Genomic DNA, 20,594 nt, shown 5'->3' with positions numbered 1-20,594 from the left:
TAACTGTAAAATTGAAAATGCCATTAGAAAATCTTTGTTAAACTAATTAAAAAATATTTCAGATAATTTGTGTTACTACCTGTTAGATCTTAGGCAAATTGCTTCATGTTCCTTTTCAGAGGTTTGGTATAAGTGGTCACAGAATACAAGAATTATAGAATTTCAAAGTTGGAAAGTGGCCATCAAGTTAAACCCACACTAGAAAAAGAATTCCGATTTGTCTGTGCCACTATGCATGAAGACATCCTGGTCATCCTCTTCTTTATGTTCTCATACTCATCCAGTCCAAGGAAACAAACATTTTTAAGTACCCACTAAGTGTAAGGTTGTTTTTGTTTGTCCTTAGTGACTTTGGGGTGATGTCATGACTTGCAGTGAATTGGATTTAAGTGATGGAGGACTGTGCAAGGTCACCAACCTCACTCTCCTCCAGAGCCATCTGGGCACAGTGGCAAGATATATATTAGGGGCAACTGGAGATGGTCCCCGAAGCAGTGGGAAATCTTTGCCTTCAAGTTAAGGCCTTTCACAGGCCTCAGTTTGCCTAAGGCAACACTGGCTCAGTGTATTAAATCTAGGTAAGAAGGGAGGCAAAGAAAAGCCTCTTTTACCTAATCAAAAAAGAAAGTAGGGGCAGCTAGGTGGCACAGTGGATAGAGCACCGGCCCTGGAGTCAGGAGTACCTGAGTTCAAATCTGGCCTCAGACACTTAACACTTACTAGCGGTGTGACCTTAGGCAAGTCACTTAACCCCAATTGCCTCACTAAAGAAAGAAAAAAGAAAATAAATAAATCCATTAGATCAGGGTCATGGTGGGAGTGAGGCGGGGGAGGTGAGGGGATGGGGAAGACCCTTAGGGTTTCTGGCAAAAAAAAATCCAAACAAACAATAGTGTTAGGTGCTTGGGATTAAAAAGATAAAGGAAAGAGGTCAAAAGCACTTGCTTTCAAATCCCAGCTTCATCACTTAATACCGGTGGCATAAAGAAAGGTACAAAGTATCTAAATACTTTTCTGAGTGGCCACACCTGACTCGACTCTTTTGCCTTGAAAAATTTCTTTAATCCAAGTTTAAGAATTTACATTTATCCCTATTAAATTTAGTCTTATAGGATTCTGCTTAGGGCCAAAATCTGTATAAAACTGCCTATACCCTTGGACCCTGCAATTTCACTATTATAAACCTTTGTCCCCTAAGTCCCATCTTTAGATCATTTAGATTCTTAGCATCAGCTATGAAATGTCTCAAGCTGTAACTCCTCTACTTCAACTAAAGACCTTAATTTTATTATATTGCTTGTTTCATTAATTTTCAGGTTGACAATGGCTACTCTTTAGGGTCTGCTTTTCAACCACTTTTGAATTCTAATTATACTGTTGCTTACTCCATGTATCTCCCTCCACCCTTTCCACGGGAATAGAATGGGAGACTTCAAATGCTTTGCTAAAATCTAGGTACTCTTTTAATCAAGCATTCTTCCAAGTCTAAAACCTAGGATCCTACATTTTCAGGGAAGCTTTCATAACAAAGTTGTTTTAAAAAAAATGTTTGAAAATGGTCTTTCTTCAATGGGGGAAAGTGTGAAGAGAGGCAAATCAACCCGATTATCTACTTCCCTGATGACCAAGGCAGGAGAATGAGGCAGTAGGGAAACAAGAGTACTGAATTTGAAATCAGGACATAAAGTATGAATGTTGATTTAACTTCCCTAAAATGAGTTGACCTGGATATTTAAGGATGAACCCTTGAAGACGTGATGCCCCTTGCAGAGGAAGTTTCTCACCTAAACCTACCTACATGCATGATATCACAAGACCTGTAAAAAAGAAGAAAACAAAAATCTTTCCATATTAATGCACATATTTGTGTGTGACTTTGATAGCTTTCATTCTTAATTACACCATAGCTTTGTTACATGATACACCCCTTAACTTTCCAGATGAATTTTCTACCAGTAACCTAATGAAGTCTCTAGATTCAGAGATTCTATTGGAGAAACGGGATAAAAATCTACCAATCCCAGGCTAGATCCTATAGCACTCTTTAGCGTGCATGGTCTCAAACTGAATACAAAGATAACGCATCCTGCAGCTGACCAGAGGTTCCTAAGCTACTGGCGAAAGACTGAGAAAATTCTGTCCCGCCCCCCTCCACCCCCACTTCCTGCAACTTTGAGCTTTGGGTTTGTCGCTCCCATGGAGAACCCAGGCAGGTGAGTAAGAGGGGAAAGAGTGTACAGGCAATCTACAACGGAGACTTAAGAGCGGAAGAACATGATTCTAGAAGACGGCAAGGAGGGGAAGAGGAGTCCTTCACTGCTTAAGGGAATAGAAGAGGGACAGAATAAAAAGGGAAAGTGAACTTCACTTTCTAATGACGGTACTATTTTACCCAGCTTTTATCAGCCCTTCCGAGCAGATGAAGAAAGTAGGAAACTGAAGATGGGGGGAAAGTGGCAACGAAGAAAGATTTTGTTGTTGTTCAGTAGTGTCAGTCGGGTCCGACTCTCTGTGACCCCATTCGGAGTTTGTTGTTGTTTGGGGGTTTTTTGGCAATGATACTGGAGTGGTTTACCATTTCCTTCTCAATGAAGGTGGGTCGGTTCTACTCAGGATAGGGTATAGGTACAAACTAGTTTGTATTGAAGTTTGACATAAATATTGCATATACTGTCAGACTCGTGTTGGTTAGATTTGATGAACTGCTTTTATCTCCTTTTTCTTTGTTACAAAGGACAAACTCTGGGGTGGGGAAGGTGAGGGATATTTTAAAAATAAAAAACAATATGTTTAAGAAATAGCAGACTTGGGCACAGTAGATAAAGCACCAGCCCTGGATTCAGGAGGACCTGAGTTCAAATCCAGCCTCAGACACTTGATACTTACTAGCTGTGTGACCCTGGGCAAGTCACTTAACCCTCATTGCCCTGCAAAAAAAGAAAGAAAGAAAGAAAGAAATAGCAGACTTAAAAAAAATAATAATGTCATGTTGGTACAAATCAAAACATAACATCAAAGCCAGCCTGTGAAATTCACCTAGTGTTCCCTCTTTTCTGACTTCTGGATATACAACAGCAAATTTGTTATCCAGAATTAGGTGAACTCATACCAAGTTTACAGTCAAACAACAATCTTTTTTTTTTTTCAGGGCAATTGAGGTTAAGTGACTTTCCCAGGGTCACACAGTAAGTGTTCTCTGAGGTGGGATTTGAACTGGGGTACTCCTGAATCCAGGGCGGGTGCTCTATCCACTGTGCCACCTAGCTGCCCCTACAACAATCATTTTTAAGTGCTTAGCTTCCTGCCCTCCCAAAGAATTTTTGCTTGGTTAGTTTGTTCCTTCGTCTGGACCTGTGGTTTTATTGTATAAGTTCCTTGGTGTGGGACCCACTCTATCAGTACAGAGCAATGTTTGCTCTACATTTTAAGTCTTTGAGCATGGCTGAGCACTAAGAGGTAAACTGACTCGTCCAAGGCCACTGAATCAGTATGTATCCGAGATTGGATGTGTACTTAGGTTTTTCTGACTCCCAAAACAGCTGTCTATCCCCTACACCAAGATGCCTCCCATGCAAAGAATAAACACAGAATAAAGAGAGATGGTACCCTTTCCTAAAGTATCTAAGGTAAGCAAATCTCAAGTTCTTTTGAATATGCCAATCAGAAGCAATCCAGAAGAATTTATACCAAAATTGGTACCGTTTCTTTTGTGGTCTGTCACCCTGTTTCTGTTAACATGCCCTTTGTTTACTACCCTAAGCAGGGTAGAAAGGGACTAGTCTGAAGCAATGTGGTGTAGTGGAAAGAATATGGTCTCTGGACACAGATAACAAGGGTTCAAATCCTTTCTCTTGTACTTACTACTTGTGTGACCCTGGGCAAACCATTTAACCTTCTTGGGCCTCAGTTTCCTAATTGGTAAAATGAAGGGTTGAACTATATGATTTGTCTTGACCTATGGAGAGACCTTTTTTTCATCAGCCTCCCCCACTATTGCATTCCTAAGGTCCCAAACCCTGTCTGACGTTACCCTGGTATTTCTTTGATCCTTTAATATGGGTTAACACAGCATCTGGCACATAGTAGGCGTTTAATAATTGTTTGTTGACTGATTCCCCCCCAGGGCTTGTCCTTGACCTTTCTATACTTTCTTGACCAATCATTTATTCATTCCTATAATTTTAATTACCTCCTCTATACAGATGACTTTTTTTTTTCCCCAGATGACTCTCAAATGTCTATCTGTCGGGGCAGCTAGGTGGCACAGTGGATAGAGCACCGGCCCTGGATTCAGGAGGACTTGAGTTCAAATCCGGACTCAGACACTTAACACTTACTAGCTGTGTGACCCTGGGCAAGTCACTTAACCCCAATTGCCTCACTTAAAAAAAAAAATGTCTATCTGTCCCTCTTCTGGGTCAGTCTCTCTCTCTCTCTCTCTCTCTCTCTCTCTCTCTCTCTCTCTCTCTCTCTCTCTCTCTTTCTCTCTCTCCGCCCCCCCAATGGTAACCCTGATTCCAAAGTTGATAATGATCTTCCCTTATAGCCCTATTTGTACTTCTAAAGCATTTGTGTATTGTGCAACATACTGATATTTCATCCCCCTACTAGATTGTTTTTTCTCAGCACTTAGCGCAGATCTCTACACACAATTAAAATGGTGTTTTTGTCTTTTCTAGAAATTATGTGACCTTGCTCAGGATCACATAGCTAGTAAGTGTCTGGATTTGAACTCAGGTCCTCTTGAATCCAAGGCCAGTCCTTTATCCACTGTGCCACCTAGCTGCCCCCTCAAGTCTCTTTTGAACTCCAAACCCACATCTCCAAGAGCTTACATGATAGTCCTACCTTGGTATTCCTCTGATAGTTCAAATTCTACATATCCCAAATCAAGTTCATCTTGTCACTCAGGTTATTACAATAGCCATCTTAAGGTGTTCCTACCTCCTTTCTTTCCCTCTCTCATCTATCATTCATAATGTCTTCAATTTTCTGGCTTCTTGCTTACCTCATACTGCTCTCCTACAGTCCAAATTTTTTTAATTACTGCCCTTCAAATATTTCTAGTACTTTTCTACCCATAAGCCTTTGCTCATGGATTAATGAAATTTATATATTCATTATTAATGATTTATTAGCTTGTTTGCTGAGTGCTTTATATGGGGATACAAATTAAAAAGTAAACTAATTCTTGCTCCCAAGGGACTCAGATTCTAGTGGGAGATTTCAGCTACCAGTCAAATGGAAATGTCCTATGGTCCTTAGTGTTCAGTGGCAAAGTGGATGGTCATACATCTTTAAGGTCCTGGGCTATCTTCACCAGCTTCTATGTGATGGAATTGGTGGTAGTGGTTTGGTTCATGCTGTTCCCTCTGCCCAGATGACCTCCCTTCCACTCTTGGCCTGATAAATTCCTTCTTCACCTATCCTTTAAAACAATTCAAATGCCATCTCTTTCAATCAGTCAACAATCATATATTAAGCATTTACTATGTGCCTGGCATTATGCTTAGCTCTGAAAATACAAATTCATGTAAAAAGGAACAGTCCTGGCCCTCAAAGAACTTGTGTTCTAACAACACATAAAAAAGACACTTGAAGCAAGGAGGTTGATGGGAATGAAGGCACACAGTGTAGTAGTACAGCCTTAAAAAATAGCTGACCTGTGTCCCCTCCTTAAATAGAGGTTCTAAGACAAAGCCATCCAATTAGACGAAGGGGTCGCTAGAGACAGAGAGCACTTCCATGATGTAAATTCCAGGACTGGGGTGAGCACTCAGGATGAAGAGGATTCTGGGCCATGGTAGAGAAGTCCTGAGTGAGAAGCCTTCGCTGAATCCAGAGTTGCTAATGATCTTCCCTTATAGCCGTAATACTGTTCTTTGTTTTGTACTTCTCTAAAGCATTTGTGTATTGCTGCAACATACTGATATTTCATCCCCCTACAACATTGTATTTTCCAGGAGAACTGGGACTGTGTCTTATCTACTGTAAATTTCATATCTCTCCTCAGCACTTAGCACAGACCTCTACACACATTTAAAATGGTGTTTTTGTCTTCTCTAGAAATTATGAAAATGGCATATTTCCCAGACCATTCTGTGCTAAGTCGTCTTATAGCTGTCCTCTTTCTTCAACTGCTTACGATGATCTCAGGTAGGTCTTTGGTTTTTTTCCAACATAGATTTCTCAGGAGGGAAAAATAACTTCCTATCTACACTTTTCTCTGCGAAGTGGAAATTAATTGCCACCCTCATTTCAGGAAGCCCATGAATCTGGAAAAATTCTTTGGGGGTAAATTTGGCCTTCCCTTGAAATAGCATTTAATGGCCATTCCCCACACACCTCTAACACCAATTTCCTATCACCAGCTTCTCTGTAATTCTGTCCCTTTGTTGAACAGCTCATTTTACTGTGGTTGCACATGCTGAGCCTCTCCTGGCCATGGTGGGAGAAGATGCCATATTACATTGTCATCTCTTCCCCAAGAAAAGTGCTGAGCAAATGGAGGTGAGGTGGTTCCGTTCCCAGTTCTCTCCAGCTGTGTATGTGTATAAAAATGGGAAAGAAAGAGATGAAGAACAGATGGAAGAATATCGAGGCAGAACAACATTTGTGAGAGATAATATCAAAGATGGAAGTGTTGCTCTGAAAATACACAATGTCACCGCTTTTGAAAATGGAAGGTATCACTGCTATTTCCAAGAAGGTAGATCATATGAAGATGCCTTTATAGACTTGAAAGTGGCAAGTGAGTTACTTGGTTTTGCTCTCTGACCTTTCCTCAGCGTGATCCTGGGAACCCAGACTCAGAAATCAGGGCAACAAGCTTGACTTAGTTTAGGTGACAGAATCAAGGAGTTATTCTTGACTGTTTATAGGCTCTATTTTCTATCTCCTATTACCCTTTCCCTCCTCAAAGGTATTTTGCTTCTGACTGGCCCCTCTCCCAATCTGCCCTCCCTTTTATCACACAACCCCCATCCCCTTCCCTTCCTACTTTCCAGCAGGGTAGGATAGATTACTATGCCCAGTTGGGTGTGTATATTATTCCCTCTTTGAGCCAATTCTGATGAGAGTAAGGTTCACTCACTCCCCAGCACCTCCCCCATCTTCCTCTCCACTAGATAAGCTTTTTCTTGCTTCTTTTATGTGAGATACTTTACCCCATTCTACCTCTCCCTTTCCCTTTCTCCCAGTGCATTCCTCTATCACCCCTTAATTTTATTTTTTGAAAGATATCATCCCTTCATATTCAGCTCACACCAGTCTAACTATACTCCTGTCTAACTATACTCCATCCATTTGCCCTAATAATGAGAAAGTTCTTACAAGTATCATCTTCCCATGTAGGAATGTAAACAATTTTAGCTTTTAATATCCCTTATGGTTTCTTTTTCCTGTTTACCTTTTTGTTTCTCTAGTCTTGTATTTGAAAGTAAAATTTTATATTCAGCTTAGGTCTTTTGTTTTTGAAAGCGTTATTAAGGATATAGACCCCCTTGTGACCTCTAACTACCATGTCTCTAAAAGTCCTTCAGTTTCTTCATCTGTAAAATGGCAATAATAATAATATCTGTATTGTGTATATCACATAGTTGTTGTAAGGATTTGAAAAGATGAGGTTATGAAGTTGTTGTATAAATTAAAATTATTATTCATTGATTCTTGTTTCTAGCACATTATTTAATTCCTAAATCTATTTTCTGCACTTTTGAATGGTTTATATCCATTCAGAAATTAGAATGTAACATGAAAAATCACAAAAATAGCAATAAAAATAAACCAGTGGACAATTTTTTTGTGTGTGAACACTGTTCTATGTCTTGTAAGAATATAAAAGTGTAAGACATGATCCTTGCCCTTGGCAAGACTGTAATCTAATTTCCCAACTTCCAGAGCACTGTTCCCTTTGATCAACTTTGATAGAGTTGAAAACAGTAGGTGGAGTAAATCATCTTGGATTTTCTTATTCAAGTATGACCCTATTCAGGCCAATTTTTTCTTCCCCAGGTATGGGCTCAGATCCCTTCATTAAAATTATAGCTTATGAATATGGATGGATACAACTAGAATGTTCATCAGCTGGATGGTACCCACAGCCTTGGGTAGAGTGGAGAAATCTTCTGGAAGAGACGATTCCATCCCTGGAGGAAAGTCTGGCTCCCAGTGAAGACGGGCTGTTTGTTGTGACGTTGTCTGTGATTATCACAGATCACACAGTGGTTAGTGTGTTCTGTTCCATTCAAAACCCCCTTCTCAGCCAGGAGTTGTTGACAATGATGTCTATACCAGGTCAGTTCTCAGCTTTAGATTCTCCTTGCTGAGTCATGGTCATTGTAGCAGTAGGAGAACCACGAAGGGAGTATCTAAAGGAAAAGTCCTAGCACCTGTAAGCTATGGGGCTAAACCAGTTGTCTCCAAACTTTTTTGATCAGTATAAGTGTTTTGAGCACATATACCTCATTATGGAGTAATTGGAGGGGGGGAGGTTAGGAGGCAAGCTAGTTCCCAACTACTGCTTTTGGTGCCTGAGTGGTGGTTACTAGGTCATAATTACCCTGGAGTCCTCAGAAGGGAAGAGTTGGGAACTTGCACAGTGTAGAAAGAGAGTGGGGAGATATTGGGTTGTAGTGTGTGAAGGGTAGTTTAATTGTGCTGGAGATAAACCCTACTGTTGACTTTCACAGTACGTTACCCATGTTGTCATTCTTTGTTGACTGATCATATACTCCTTATGGTCATGATATTACCCCTACTTTGGAGACTTGGTTAGATATGAGATCTAGGATTTAAAGATACTCTTCTTTATCTACTGCTTGATGCCTGACAGCTTCCAGTAGAGAAGAAAAGCTAATATCCTCTTCCCCACCACCAAATTGGAGCTTTCACAGTGACAGATACTGATAAGTGTTTCTCCTGAGCAACAATTATTCTTGACCAATTCTTGAAAAATAATCAATTTGATGGGGCAGCTAGGTTACACAGTGGATAAAGCACTGGCCTTAGATTCAGGAGGACCTTAGTTCAAATCCAGGCTCGGACACTTGATACTTACTAGCTGTGTGACCCTGGGCAAGTCACTTAACCCTCATTGCCCCTCAAAAACAAACAAAAACCCCTAAAAATAATCAATTTGAAAAGTAAATGCTATTGGGAGATATTTGCCAATGCACTTGTGGTCAGTGTCCTGAGGTGCGTTCGTGTCACTTCCATTTACTCTGCATGAGACATTTTCCAAGAAATATGGTCTGGAAGTTCTCCTCTTAGGAGACACTACAAAAAAAAAAATCATTTACTAAAACCAGGATTAGATTTAGAAAGCAATTTAGCACACCAAGGGAGAGGGATGGAGGAAAGCAACACTTCTCTAGGTTTCACTTGGTTTCTATTTTGGAACAAAAAGTAATATCCAAAGAATTTGGAAACAGAAAAAGAAGGGGATAAGGAAAAATTCAACAACATAAATTACCCTTTTTTTTCCTTCTTTTAGAGGAATCACAGTCTGAAAGAATCTCTTCTTTTCAGATTTAGGAAAAGATCCTGGCATGTTTGGCTGCTTTAACTCTTTCTTCTTTATGTCTTTTGCCATAGAAACTGTTTGGATTTCGACTTCCATGCCCTCTGAGAGCCCCTCCAAGCTCCCAGACCCCAAATCTCCTGGACCTGAAAAGATCTCTACCTGGATAGTTGCGCTTGCTGTGGCCTTGCCTGCTCTTGGACTTTTTGTTGCTTGCAGTATTTATTTCATATGGAAACGACACAGGAGGAAAAAGATACTGTTTATAGAAAAAGAAATTGAATGTGAAGGAAAAGAGAGAGAATATGATGAAAAGGGGCAAGAACATATGGGAAAAAAGAGAGAATGCAACCTGACAGGTAAAAAAAAAAAACAAAACCAAAGATGACACTTTGGGGACAAAAAGAATTTCAACTTTTGATATGAGGTGCTGGAGAGGAATGAACTGGAAACAGAAAAGGTCAAAATTCTGTATCATACATCTCCCAAAGCTCCATCCCCTTACACCTCTAAACTTTGCTTTTGGTTGACCAAAGGTAAAAATGTCATTATGTAAAACGTAAATATCTGAGTAACTGAAGATGCTAATACCAATTTAGATGATGCTTCATTGTTCCTGGTTCCTTGGCAGTACCTAGGCAATCAGAGGACTTTCATAAAGAGATTGTTCTCTGTTCTTTATTCCAGAAATAGATTCTGTTCAATTTTTCTCTCTAGAAGACCACTGGTTTATTTCTGCTTCTTTTCACAGAAACTGAAGGAGGAGCTCAGTAAGTTCAGCATTCTCCTCATTCTCTCATTCCTCTCATGGACAATTTCTATGCTTCTCATATAGTAATAAAAGAGTTATAAAAGACTCTTTTGTAAAGAGTTACACACTCATAAAGAGTTCTCATCTTTCTGTTTATCCATTGCAGGACGGAGAAGGACCCAGTTACATGCTGGTGAGTGACACTTCTGTTCTCTGTGAGTCTGAGATCTCTCCTTTCCCACTCCACCTCACAAAAAAAGACGGGGCAGAAAACAGGAAGAGACAGTCAACTAGAGGGCAAGCTAGATACAGTGCCTAAGTAAAAGTGATAAAAAGTGTTTCTATAAGATCAAGCAATTCCTGGAACTACCACAGAATGATTTGGAGGAATCATTGAGCTTCATCAGTAATTTCACTGGTTTCTCTCTTATTTTAAAAAGTGATGGCTGGGGTAGGTTGATTGACGGGAAGAAAGTATCTTGAACCATTGAACCCAATTATCTTCCATATTTCAACAGAGTCATTACTGTTATCCTCAGAACTTTTCGTACATCCCCTACCATGATAGTCTCTGAAATGGAAAATATCTTAATAGCCATCCAGCCCAATCCACACCTGAAAGGAATCCCCTCTATGACACACCTAGCCAATGATCATCCATCCGTGTTCTACTTGAACACCTACAATAAGAGGGATTCTATTTCCTCCCAAGGCAACATGCTACATTTGGATAGCACTCATTATTAGTAAGTTTTCCTGACATCAAGCCTAAATTTGCTTCCTCATAAAATCAACCCATTGTTCCTGGTTCACCTCCTCATGCCTGTAGCTCTGTTTCTCTTATGATTACATTAGCGTTTTTTGTTGCCACATCATACTACTGACTTGTGTTGAGATTGCAGTCCTCTAAAACTCCCAGATCTTTTTCAAAGAAACAGCTGGCTACCTCATCTAGGACTGGTAATGATGATTTTTTAGCCTAAGAATAAGATTTTACATTTATCTCTCTTGAATTTCATCTCATTAGATGCCACTCAATGATCTAGCCTGTCAAGATCTTTTTGGATCCTGACTCTCATCCATTATGTTAAAATTTCTCTCAGTTGTGTCATCTGTATTTGTGATTATTTTATACAAATATAAAGATGTTAAAGAGCACAAGGCTAAATACAGTTTCGTGCGTCATTCCACTCTAGACCTCCTGTCAAGTTGCTCTTTGATTTCAGCCTCTTGGTCAGTTCAGGATGCATCTACTTGTAGTATTGTCTAGTTCACATCTCTCATCACTTTATGAATTGTTTTGCTAAAAACTAGGCAAGTTATACCTACAACATTCCCTCTAATAATAAGCTTAATAACACTTTCCAAAAAAACACCACACACAAAAAGGAAATAAGGTTACTCTGACTTGGTCTCAATCTGTAACCACTGCTTCCCTTTTCTCAGTGCTCATCAGTCATTTCTTTATTGATCTGTTGTAGAAACTTTCAGAGAATTAAAACAAATTACTTGGCCTATAATTTTTAGACTATTCTCTTCCCTTTTGGGGAAATCATGACATTTGCCTTTCTCCAGTTTTGTGGTATCTTACTTATTTTCCATAAATTGTCAAACATCACTGACAATGACTCCAAAATTGTTTGTCGATTCTTTCAGTGCTCAAGGAAATAGCTCCTCTTGGTCAGGTAACTTGAATCACCAAGGGAAACTAAGTATTCTTTTACTATCTTCTAACTTATTTATAATGGGTATCAGCTCCCTCTTAGCCTTTTCTTGTTCCATCCTTTACCATTCAAAGGTCATTCTCCTTGACAGGGAAAACAAAGACAAAATAACAATTAGACAGATCTGCCTTCTCTCTTTTGTTAGTTGTCATAATCTGCCCCAAGTGAATGTCCTGTCCCTTGTTTGAGCCTTTTCTTCACTAAACAAATTTAGCTAAGACAAATTTTAATTAAAAAAAAGTTCTTATTATCCTTATTTTCTACCAGTTCCTTATGTGTGTTAACAGAATCATCATGCCACTCCCTTACATTCATCCTCTGTTACCTGCTCTTGCTTCCCATCTTTTGTAAATAACTTTTGAAAATGAAATTTGATTGATTTCCCTATGCATCCCTAGCAGTCTTTTCAAATGAGTCCCTTTTTTTCTTCACTGGGATTGTTTCCTTCTGTATCTTCAGAATTTCAATAGTAAGAGTTTCCAACCCATCCTGGACTAACTACTTTGACATTCCCCTGAACCCTTTGAATCTGCTTTCTCAAAGCCAGGATGCATTTCAGACTATGCCCAGATTTCCTCTTCTCTGCCACAAGCTCTAGGAGGAAGAAGTTACTACCTTTAACCCACAAGTTTCCCATCATCTCCCTTTCAGTAGCCCGTTTCTCCCGGTTAGTGAGAATCAGATCCGGAATAGAATTTCCCCCTCTTGTTTCCTCCACCTTTTAAAAGATTAATGACAGAGAGAAACTTCACTAGATTTCCAGATAATTAATGTCTTCTATCACTCCTATACCATGTTTCTGGACCAGATTTATGATCTATTTCCCAATTCTTCATCTGTTTCCTTTTTCCATCCAAGTAGTTTGTAATCTTGTTTCTAATAATCTAATAATCTTGATCTTCACCCAAATACCATCATGTTTTCTTGATCTGGTTTCTAGGTTTCCTTTCTTTTCCCCCAATAAACATAGTTTATTAAACACCAATTATGTGCCACTGGAAATTTAAAGGTTAAATAGTCTCTGCCCTCAAAGAGTTTACATTCTAGGGGCAGCTAGGTGGTGCAGTGGATAAAGCACCAGCCCTGGATTCAGGAGGACATGAGTTCAAATCCAGAATCAGATACTTGACACTTACTAGCTGTGTGACTCTGGGCAAGTCATTGTCCCACAAAAAAAAAAAAAAAGAGCTTGTATTCTATCAAGAAAGAAACACATACACATATATGTAGATAAATGGAGCTGATGTAAGCCCTGGGAATCTTTATCCAGACTCACATTCACTCAGATAAGTGAGGCACCCCAGAACATGGTTGCCTATTCCCCCTCAGCATTCTAAGGGTACATCTAAGGGGTTGGGATAGTTTTCTAATGCTTTTATCTCAAGCACCCTCTTCTAGTGTGTTCTTCCTAGTAGTAATCTCCAGCTACTGCAAATATTTCCCTTATATCACATATGGACTGCTTCCATAAAAATTTTTTTGAATTAAAAACTAATAACTTTGTGTGTGCAGAGGTGTTTCTCAAATCTCTTCACCTTCTCTTTGAGGAAGAAGAAAAACTTGCCCTTAAAACATGTGAACATTTCCCAGAATGAGGGGATTTAAGACCAGATCAGGACTATTTAAAATAACAATGATTAAATTGCCCTTTATCAAAATAGTCCCTAAAGCATGACAAATTAGGGTCTCTTGGAAAGCCTGCTCTACTGCTAAGGGGATCAGATGACTGTAGTGATTCAGTGGGGCAAGATAAAGAGATGGCTGTGATAGCTAATACCAAAAAAAAAAAAAAAAGCCTATCCATAGAATTAATGACAACCTGGGAACCTGGGATTGTTTGCATGCCAATTGTCCTTTCCCATTTAAATTAAATTAAATATGGGCCCAGTTCCTCATCTGTAAAATGAAGGGTTTGAACTAGAGGACCTCTAATGTCTTTTCTAGTTCTCAAGTTCAGGAGTCTCATACCCTGCTAGGTTTGAGCCTGCTTATAGGATCAAATGGTGTGTACTACAAGAATAATCAGGTCCATTTATGGGGAAATTTGGCTCCTGTGTGTTACATGACAGAGGAAGATCTCTAATTCAGAACTAACATTTGAGGTGGATTGTGAAAATGGAGAATAAGAGTAACAAAAGGGGTAAATACTATGATGATAAACTTCTCTGGCAGCCATAGTTTCTAACACCTTCTCTAAGGATGGGGTATATCTAATGAGTGGCTCCCATAATGCACAGTTTCTCTCATTTTAGTGGTAAAAAGGAGGAAGCTATGATGGGTACACTATAGAACATCAAGAAAGAATGAGATCCCAAAGAAAAAGTGCACAAGGAATCCTCTACAGCTTTCCTCCCTTGGTGCCCTTAGGCTGTGAAGATTCCACAGTCAGGGCTCTAACACCCCAAAACTGAATCTGGAATTCCCTCTTTAGCTGATGTGACTCTGGATCAAAACACAGCTCATCCTGAACTGTACCTCTCTCGAGATTTGAGAAGTGTGATACGTGGGGACACAAGGCAAGATCTACCTGACAACCCGGAGAGATTTGACTGTAGACCCTGCGTCCTTGGCCGTGAGAGCTTCAACTCAGGGAGGCATTACTGGGAAGTGGAGGTGGCAGATGTCATGGTATGGGCTCTTGGAGTCTGCAGAGAAAATTCTGAGAGAAAGGGGGAGGGCCTACTGATACCTCAAAATGGATTCTGGGTCATTGAATTGTTTGGAAATAGATACCAAGCCCTTACCTCCCCTGATATTCTTCTCCCTTTGCCTGACCACCTCCACCGGGTAGGAATTTTCTTGGACTATGAGGCTGGAGATGTGTCTTTCTACAATATGATTGACCGATCCCACATCTATACTTGCCCCCATACCTCTTTCTCTGGACCCCTCAGGCCTTTCTTCAGGCTTGGGTCTGATGACAACCCTTTGGTCATCTGCCCAGCATTCACTGGAGCTGAGGGAGTCACTGTCCCAGAGAGTGGCCTAATCCTTTATAGGAGACCCCATTGACCCATTGATGGGGTCATCCTGAGAAGGAGTTCATAGGCTTCACCATTTTTCTGGGGGAAAAAATAGTTTAAGAATCACTACCCTAAAACTGTCAATCCTACATCTGTTACTTTCACATCTAAACTAGAAAAAACCATCTACATTTGTTGCCTTCACTTTCTCATCTTCCACTCTGTTCTCAACCCTTTGGTTTAGACCCCATCATTCTATTAAAATTTCTACCTCCACAGTTATCAGTGCTCTTTTTGTAAACTCTCTTTCCAATGTGTTTCTTATGGAGACTGTTAGAGTCTCTTTAAGAGCAAGATAAGAACTCAGATAGTGTTACAGTAACTTTAAGAGCTAAGGAAAGGCAGGCTGACAGTTGGGGGTGACAACTGAAAAACGGTTCCCTTTGTGTGGAGTAAAGGAAAAGGTGGCTGAGTTATAAACTCCTAGGCACTAGTAGAACATCAGTGATTCTTATTCTCATCCTCCAGGATTTCTTGGCCACACATCCACAAAAGCCCCAGCCAGATCTTAATCTTGGGAAGAAGAAGGACTAGCCCCGACCTGTCAGAGAGCCAGCTAACTGTAGAAGGGAATGAGAAAAGAGCTCCAGTATCCTATAGCTCTTTCTTGACACCTTTCATATGCATTTATCTGGCACCATTTTTCACTACAACTATTTGTATTTGTGTTGCACCACCCCCACCCCCCACCTCGTGTTTCCATATTTCTGACAGATTTAGGATTTGGAAATGAGAAATTAGGATTCCTGGGAATTTCCATTAGCACAAGTTATCCTATAAAAACAATCTTTTTTCTGTGATAGGGATATAATATCTAAAAAACTCATTTAATAAATGACAAATATTATGTTTAGTGGTATTTTCAAAGAACTGTAGCCTTAGCAAATATTCAAACACTGGGAAATGCTAATGAACATTATTGGGTAACATTGGAAAATAACATTCAGATCTCCTAACAAGGTTATCAGCATAAGACAGTATGAAGTAGAAGACAGAATCACTGGTCAAAATTGCCAATCTAAGGCCTTATTTTGCTTCTAAAACTTGCTATGTCTTAGGACACCCCTCATAATGGCTTATATAAAACAGTGGTATCAAAATCAAATAGAGGGGCAGCTAGGTGGCACTGTGGATAGAACACCAGCCTTGGAGTCAGGAGGACCTGGTTTCAAACCTGGCCTCAGACACTTGACACTTACTAGCTGTGTGACCCTGGGCAAGTCACTTAACCCCAGTTGCCTCGGAAAAAAAACCAAACAAACAAAAAAATCAAATAGAAGCATAATGATTTAGCAAACCACTAATTGAAATTATCTATGTTGTTGTGATATTTTTATTTACTTTGTTAAATATTTCCCATTAATCTGATTTGTAGCCCAGAAGTTTCGCTGGCTGCTTGGGCAAATGCTCCAGGTTCTTACATCTCTGAATTATGAAGTGTACTATAGTATGCTTTATATGTGGTAGCAGCATATAAAGTATACTGTGCCTATAAATTTATTAATATTTATTTTATTTGCAAGAATGACTCACTACTTGCTAAAGATGGGGCCACAAACACATACTTCTGACAGACTGATTAGATCATGACCACTCCTCTCCTACCTTCTCTTCTCTCCAGTTCCTGCCTGGTTCCCAGAAATGTTGGCCATAAACTGCGTGTCAGCATTTCCTGCTCTGGCTTCAACTTGATATCAGTTGGTTCCTTCAAACCAAAAACATCTCTATAATGACTGTTAACTGTTGATTTTTGCAGGGGATAAAACAGAGAAGTTCAGGCAAAGACAGCCTTAAACGCTGCAGGTTGAACTGTAGATAATAGATCTGCAGTTTCATGTACTACTCACCCCAAACTTTCTGAACAGTGTTCCCTCACTGGGTAGCTTCATGTCCTTCCCTCTGTTTTCCAGCTGTCTTTTTAAAGGCAGGTACCTCCATTCTGCTTGTATTTGTATTCCCAGCACTTAGCACGGTGCCTGCCATACAGTAAGCACTTAATAAATTTTGTTGACCTTTTTTAAGCCTTCTACTAAGTATATGGAATTGCCTGTTTTATTTGGTGTTTATTAAGTTCAGAATAAAAATAAACTTTTTCAAAGTAACATATAATGGCACAATTTTTGAGGGGAGGGAGAGGTATGAGAGGGATGCATTTCCACTTTGAGTCATACCATAAGGGATTCTGATGAAATAGAACTGTAGGATGTTAGATCCAAAAGGGACTTCAGAAATTAGCCCAACTTCCTAATTGTTTGTTAAAGGAAACCTGGAATTGTTCTTGTGGAAACAGCAGCTCCTGCAGGCTACTCAGACCCTAAGTTTAACCCTAGCAAAAAATGGAAAACACACAGTAGCACATTCTTCTTTCCAAATTGTCATCCCACTGTCTGAGCATGCTCATGAGCACTGGCATAGGCCTTTTCTGGCATATACACACCAAAAGAAAAACGGAGAAAGCTGTTCTTGTTACTTAGAAATCACCAAATTTATTAGAACTAGGAAATGAAAATGAACAATGTTGCTCAACAATTTGTTCGGTCCTTGGGTTCTAAGAATAGGCTGACTTCTCTTTCTCTCAAAGGCTTGTTTGTTTGAGATCCTTCCTAGGATAGGGATTATGTCATACAGCCTTTGCAATCTAATAGTGTCCAGCACAGGGTAAGACATAGGGTATTGTACTTAATAGGAAAAGGTCAGTGAGTCATAAAAACCTTTGTGGGTTTTTTTTTTGGGGGGGAGGGGGTTGGTTATTTTTTTGTGGAGCAATGAGGGTTAAGTGATTTGCCCAGGGTCACACAGCTAGTAAGTATCAAGTGTCTGAGGCTGGATTTTGTGGTAAAAAGTTTTAACAGTGGGTTAGATAATGGAGAGACGCCAGTTTTTTTCTCATCGGAATGTATTGGGACAGCATAATGTCCGTCCGGACTTAGAGGAATAGTTTATTCAATGGTCCTTCATAACATTATTGGTTTTTTCCTCATTCAGCAAAAAGTTTTTTGTATAATAGTGTGGTAAAATATGAAAGTTTTTAACAGTCGGTTAGGATAACGGGCCTTGTTATCAGCACCTGCCCTATCCAGTTTCCTCCTGATGACATCTTACCACTTCAAGAAGACAAGAGAACTCAGAGACTTTATATGAACTGTTTTGCTTTATTAGCTTTTACTATCTCCTTTCTGTTATATACTATCTGTAACATGTACTCTCTGCAGAGGCTCTCCCTTTGCAAGACTAATGTCAAAGCGTCGGTTCATGAGGAAAGAAAAAAAAAATCGCCCCTCTGGACAAAACTTTCCTCTCTTCCTTTTCTGTATTGTTGTTCGCATATTATTAGTCAGCAAAAGTTATTATATTCTTTTTACTGTTCCATCAAGGAAACATTCCGTTTCTTGAGGAAGCAAAGGGGGGAAATGTGGTAAAATATGAAAGTTTTTAACAGTCGGTTAGGATAACTGAAAGACGCCAGTTTTTCAAGGACCACCCTTTTGGGGAGGAGATGAACAGTCCGCCTGCTGCGCATGTCAGACTGCCTGCCGGGTACAGGCCGCCTGCTGCGCATGTCAGACTGCCTGCCGGGTTTTTTGACTTCCGGGGTGGAGAGAACGAGAGGAGGCCTTTGGCCTGCTTGGCGGGACTCCTAACGGCGCGGCACAGACTCTCTCTCCAAAGGTGGCCTTTTTCGGTTTGATGAGTTTTTATAAGGAATATAGACTAAGCTTAGACTTAAGACGATTTGTATTGTGTTTCTACTTTCCTATCCTTCTAATCAACATCACCTTGTGACTATCATAACTATAAATAAAAAGGTCTATCTAGAAAACCAAAAGCTGCTTCCATTTACTAGTTTGGGAGATAAATTAAGGGAAAGGTTAAGTAGGGGAGATTTATGATCTAATATCCAATTTTAAATCTCACAATAGGCTAAGTGTGAATCTTTGGGAAAATACGTTTAATATAAGTAGAAATTTTATGCCTGCAATTGAAATACCTTTTAATACCACATCCATAGTTCATACGACTAAGGATTTTATTTTTGCTATTATCTTTGTTATAATATGGGGGAAATTGTCACATATGGAGAGAGTCCTCAAGATGGCTCTTTCTACTAGAGATGATCCAAGTTTAGAATCAGATCAGCAGAAACTGCTCCCCCTGCAGGAAACTATAGAACATACCAAAAAAGGAGCACCAATTCAAGACAGAAAATATAGCCCCTTTAAACCAAGTGACTTGAGCGCATGGAAATCAATCATCCCTAGTTTTGAGAAAAATCCAAACACTGTAATTTCACAGTTAAGGACTATATTTAATATATATCAACCCACTTGGGCTGATGTTACTTGCCTTATGGAAACTTTACTGTCCCCAACTGAAATTACAGATATTATCTCAGCAGGAAATGCCCTTGTTGCAAAGGGTAAGGCCGATGTGGAATAGCCTCTCAAGGATCCAGAGTGGAATTATAATAATGATAGGGATTTCCAAAGATTAAAAGATGCTAGAGAAACACTTCTGAAGGGAATGGAATCTTGCTCTAAAAAACCCCAAAAACTGGCATCTCTCCATTATCTAACCGACTGTTAAAACTTTTTACCACATTCCCCCTTTTTGTTCCTCAAGAAACAAAATATTTCCTTGATGGAACAGTAAAAAGAATATAATAACTATTGCTAACTAATAATATGTGAACAACAATATAGAAAAGAAAGAGAGGAAAGTTTTGTCCAGAGGGGCGATTTTTTTGTCCTCATGAACCGACGCTTTGACATTAGTCTTGCAAAGGGAGAGCCTCTGCAGAGAGTACATGTTACAGATAGTGTATATTATAACAGAAAGGAGATAGTAAAAACTAATAAAGCAAAACAGTTCATATAAAGTCTCTGAGTTCTCTTGTCTTCTTGAAGTGGTAAGATGTCATCAGGAGGAAACTGGATTCTGGTCTGGAAAACTGGATTCTGGACTCTGGTCTGGAAAGCTGGATTCTCTTCTTTAACTGTTTGAATTGCTGAATTTTTACTAAACCTTAGCATAGCATTGTCAATGATCAAATTAATAAATTCCATTACAATTTGAACTCAGGTCCTCCTGAATCCAGGGCTGGTGCTTTATCCACTGTGCCACCTAGCTGCCCTAAAGGCTTTTCTTCTTGAAGGAAGAGAGCCAGAGGTGAGGAGGCAGCACATCCCAGGCATAGAGGACAGCCAGTGCAAGAGCATCGAGATGGAAGTTGGAGTGCCACATGTGAGGAAGACAGAAAGGGGAGATTCAACTAGAACATAGAATTTATAGAGAACCCCATGGAAAGGAGAAAAGGACTCCCCATAATCAGGAACTGAGAGCTACCCCTTTGCTTCAGGTGCTCTTTAAGGCAGGCAGGCAGGTAGGCAACAAGCATTTATTAATTGCCACGTGCCAGGCACTATGTGCCATCTCACTCTATAGGAGATAGAAATAACAAGCAGAAAAATACTATTTCTCTATTTTGTCCACAAGAATATCATGACAATAAAATCGCTTTTTAAAAGGTAAAGTATAATTCTGAAGTGTAAAAACAAAATATATGATAATTTTCTATT

At 39.6% G+C, this 20,594-nt stretch overlaps 1 protein-coding gene across 1 annotated transcript; it reads left to right on the top strand.

The window, feature by feature from the left end:
* The first annotated feature begins 3,503 nt into the window (after positions 1–3,503).
* Positions 3,504–17,089, top strand: BTN2A2 (butyrophilin subfamily 2 member A2). The gene is made up of 7 exons (XM_044004812.1): positions 3,504–3,626; positions 6,067–6,156; positions 6,404–6,751; positions 8,014–8,295; positions 9,595–9,879; positions 10,438–10,464; positions 14,427–17,089. Exons 2-7 carry the CDS (start codon positions 6,072–6,074, stop codon positions 15,005–15,007), a joined length of 1,608 nt encoding a protein of 535 aa, XP_043860747.1. The 5' UTR covers positions 3,504–3,626; positions 6,067–6,071; the 3' UTR covers positions 15,008–17,089.
* Positions 17,090–20,594: the final 3,505 nt, after the last annotated feature.

The sequence above is a fragment of the Dromiciops gliroides genome, chromosome 4, assembly GCF_019393635.1.
Source record: "Dromiciops gliroides isolate mDroGli1 chromosome 4, mDroGli1.pri, whole genome shotgun sequence".
Classification (NCBI taxonomy): Eukaryota; Metazoa; Chordata; class Mammalia; order Microbiotheria; family Microbiotheriidae; genus Dromiciops; species Dromiciops gliroides.
Note: the sequence above shows the minus strand (reverse complement) of the source record. Positions and strands in the feature narration are given on the sequence as shown.

Coding starts and splice junctions, on each gene's coding strand:
- BTN2A2 (XM_044004812.1), top strand. CDS start 6,072: ATGAAAATGGCATATTTCCCAGACCATTCTGTGCTAAGTCGTCTTATA. Junction 6,157..6,403: donor ACTGCTTACGATGATCTCAG/GTAGGTCTTTGG, acceptor TTTGTTGAACAG/CTCATTTTACTGTGGTTGCA. Junction 6,752..8,013: donor TATAGACTTGAAAGTGGCAA/GTGAGTTACTTG, acceptor TTTCTTCCCCAG/GTATGGGCTCAGATCCCTTC.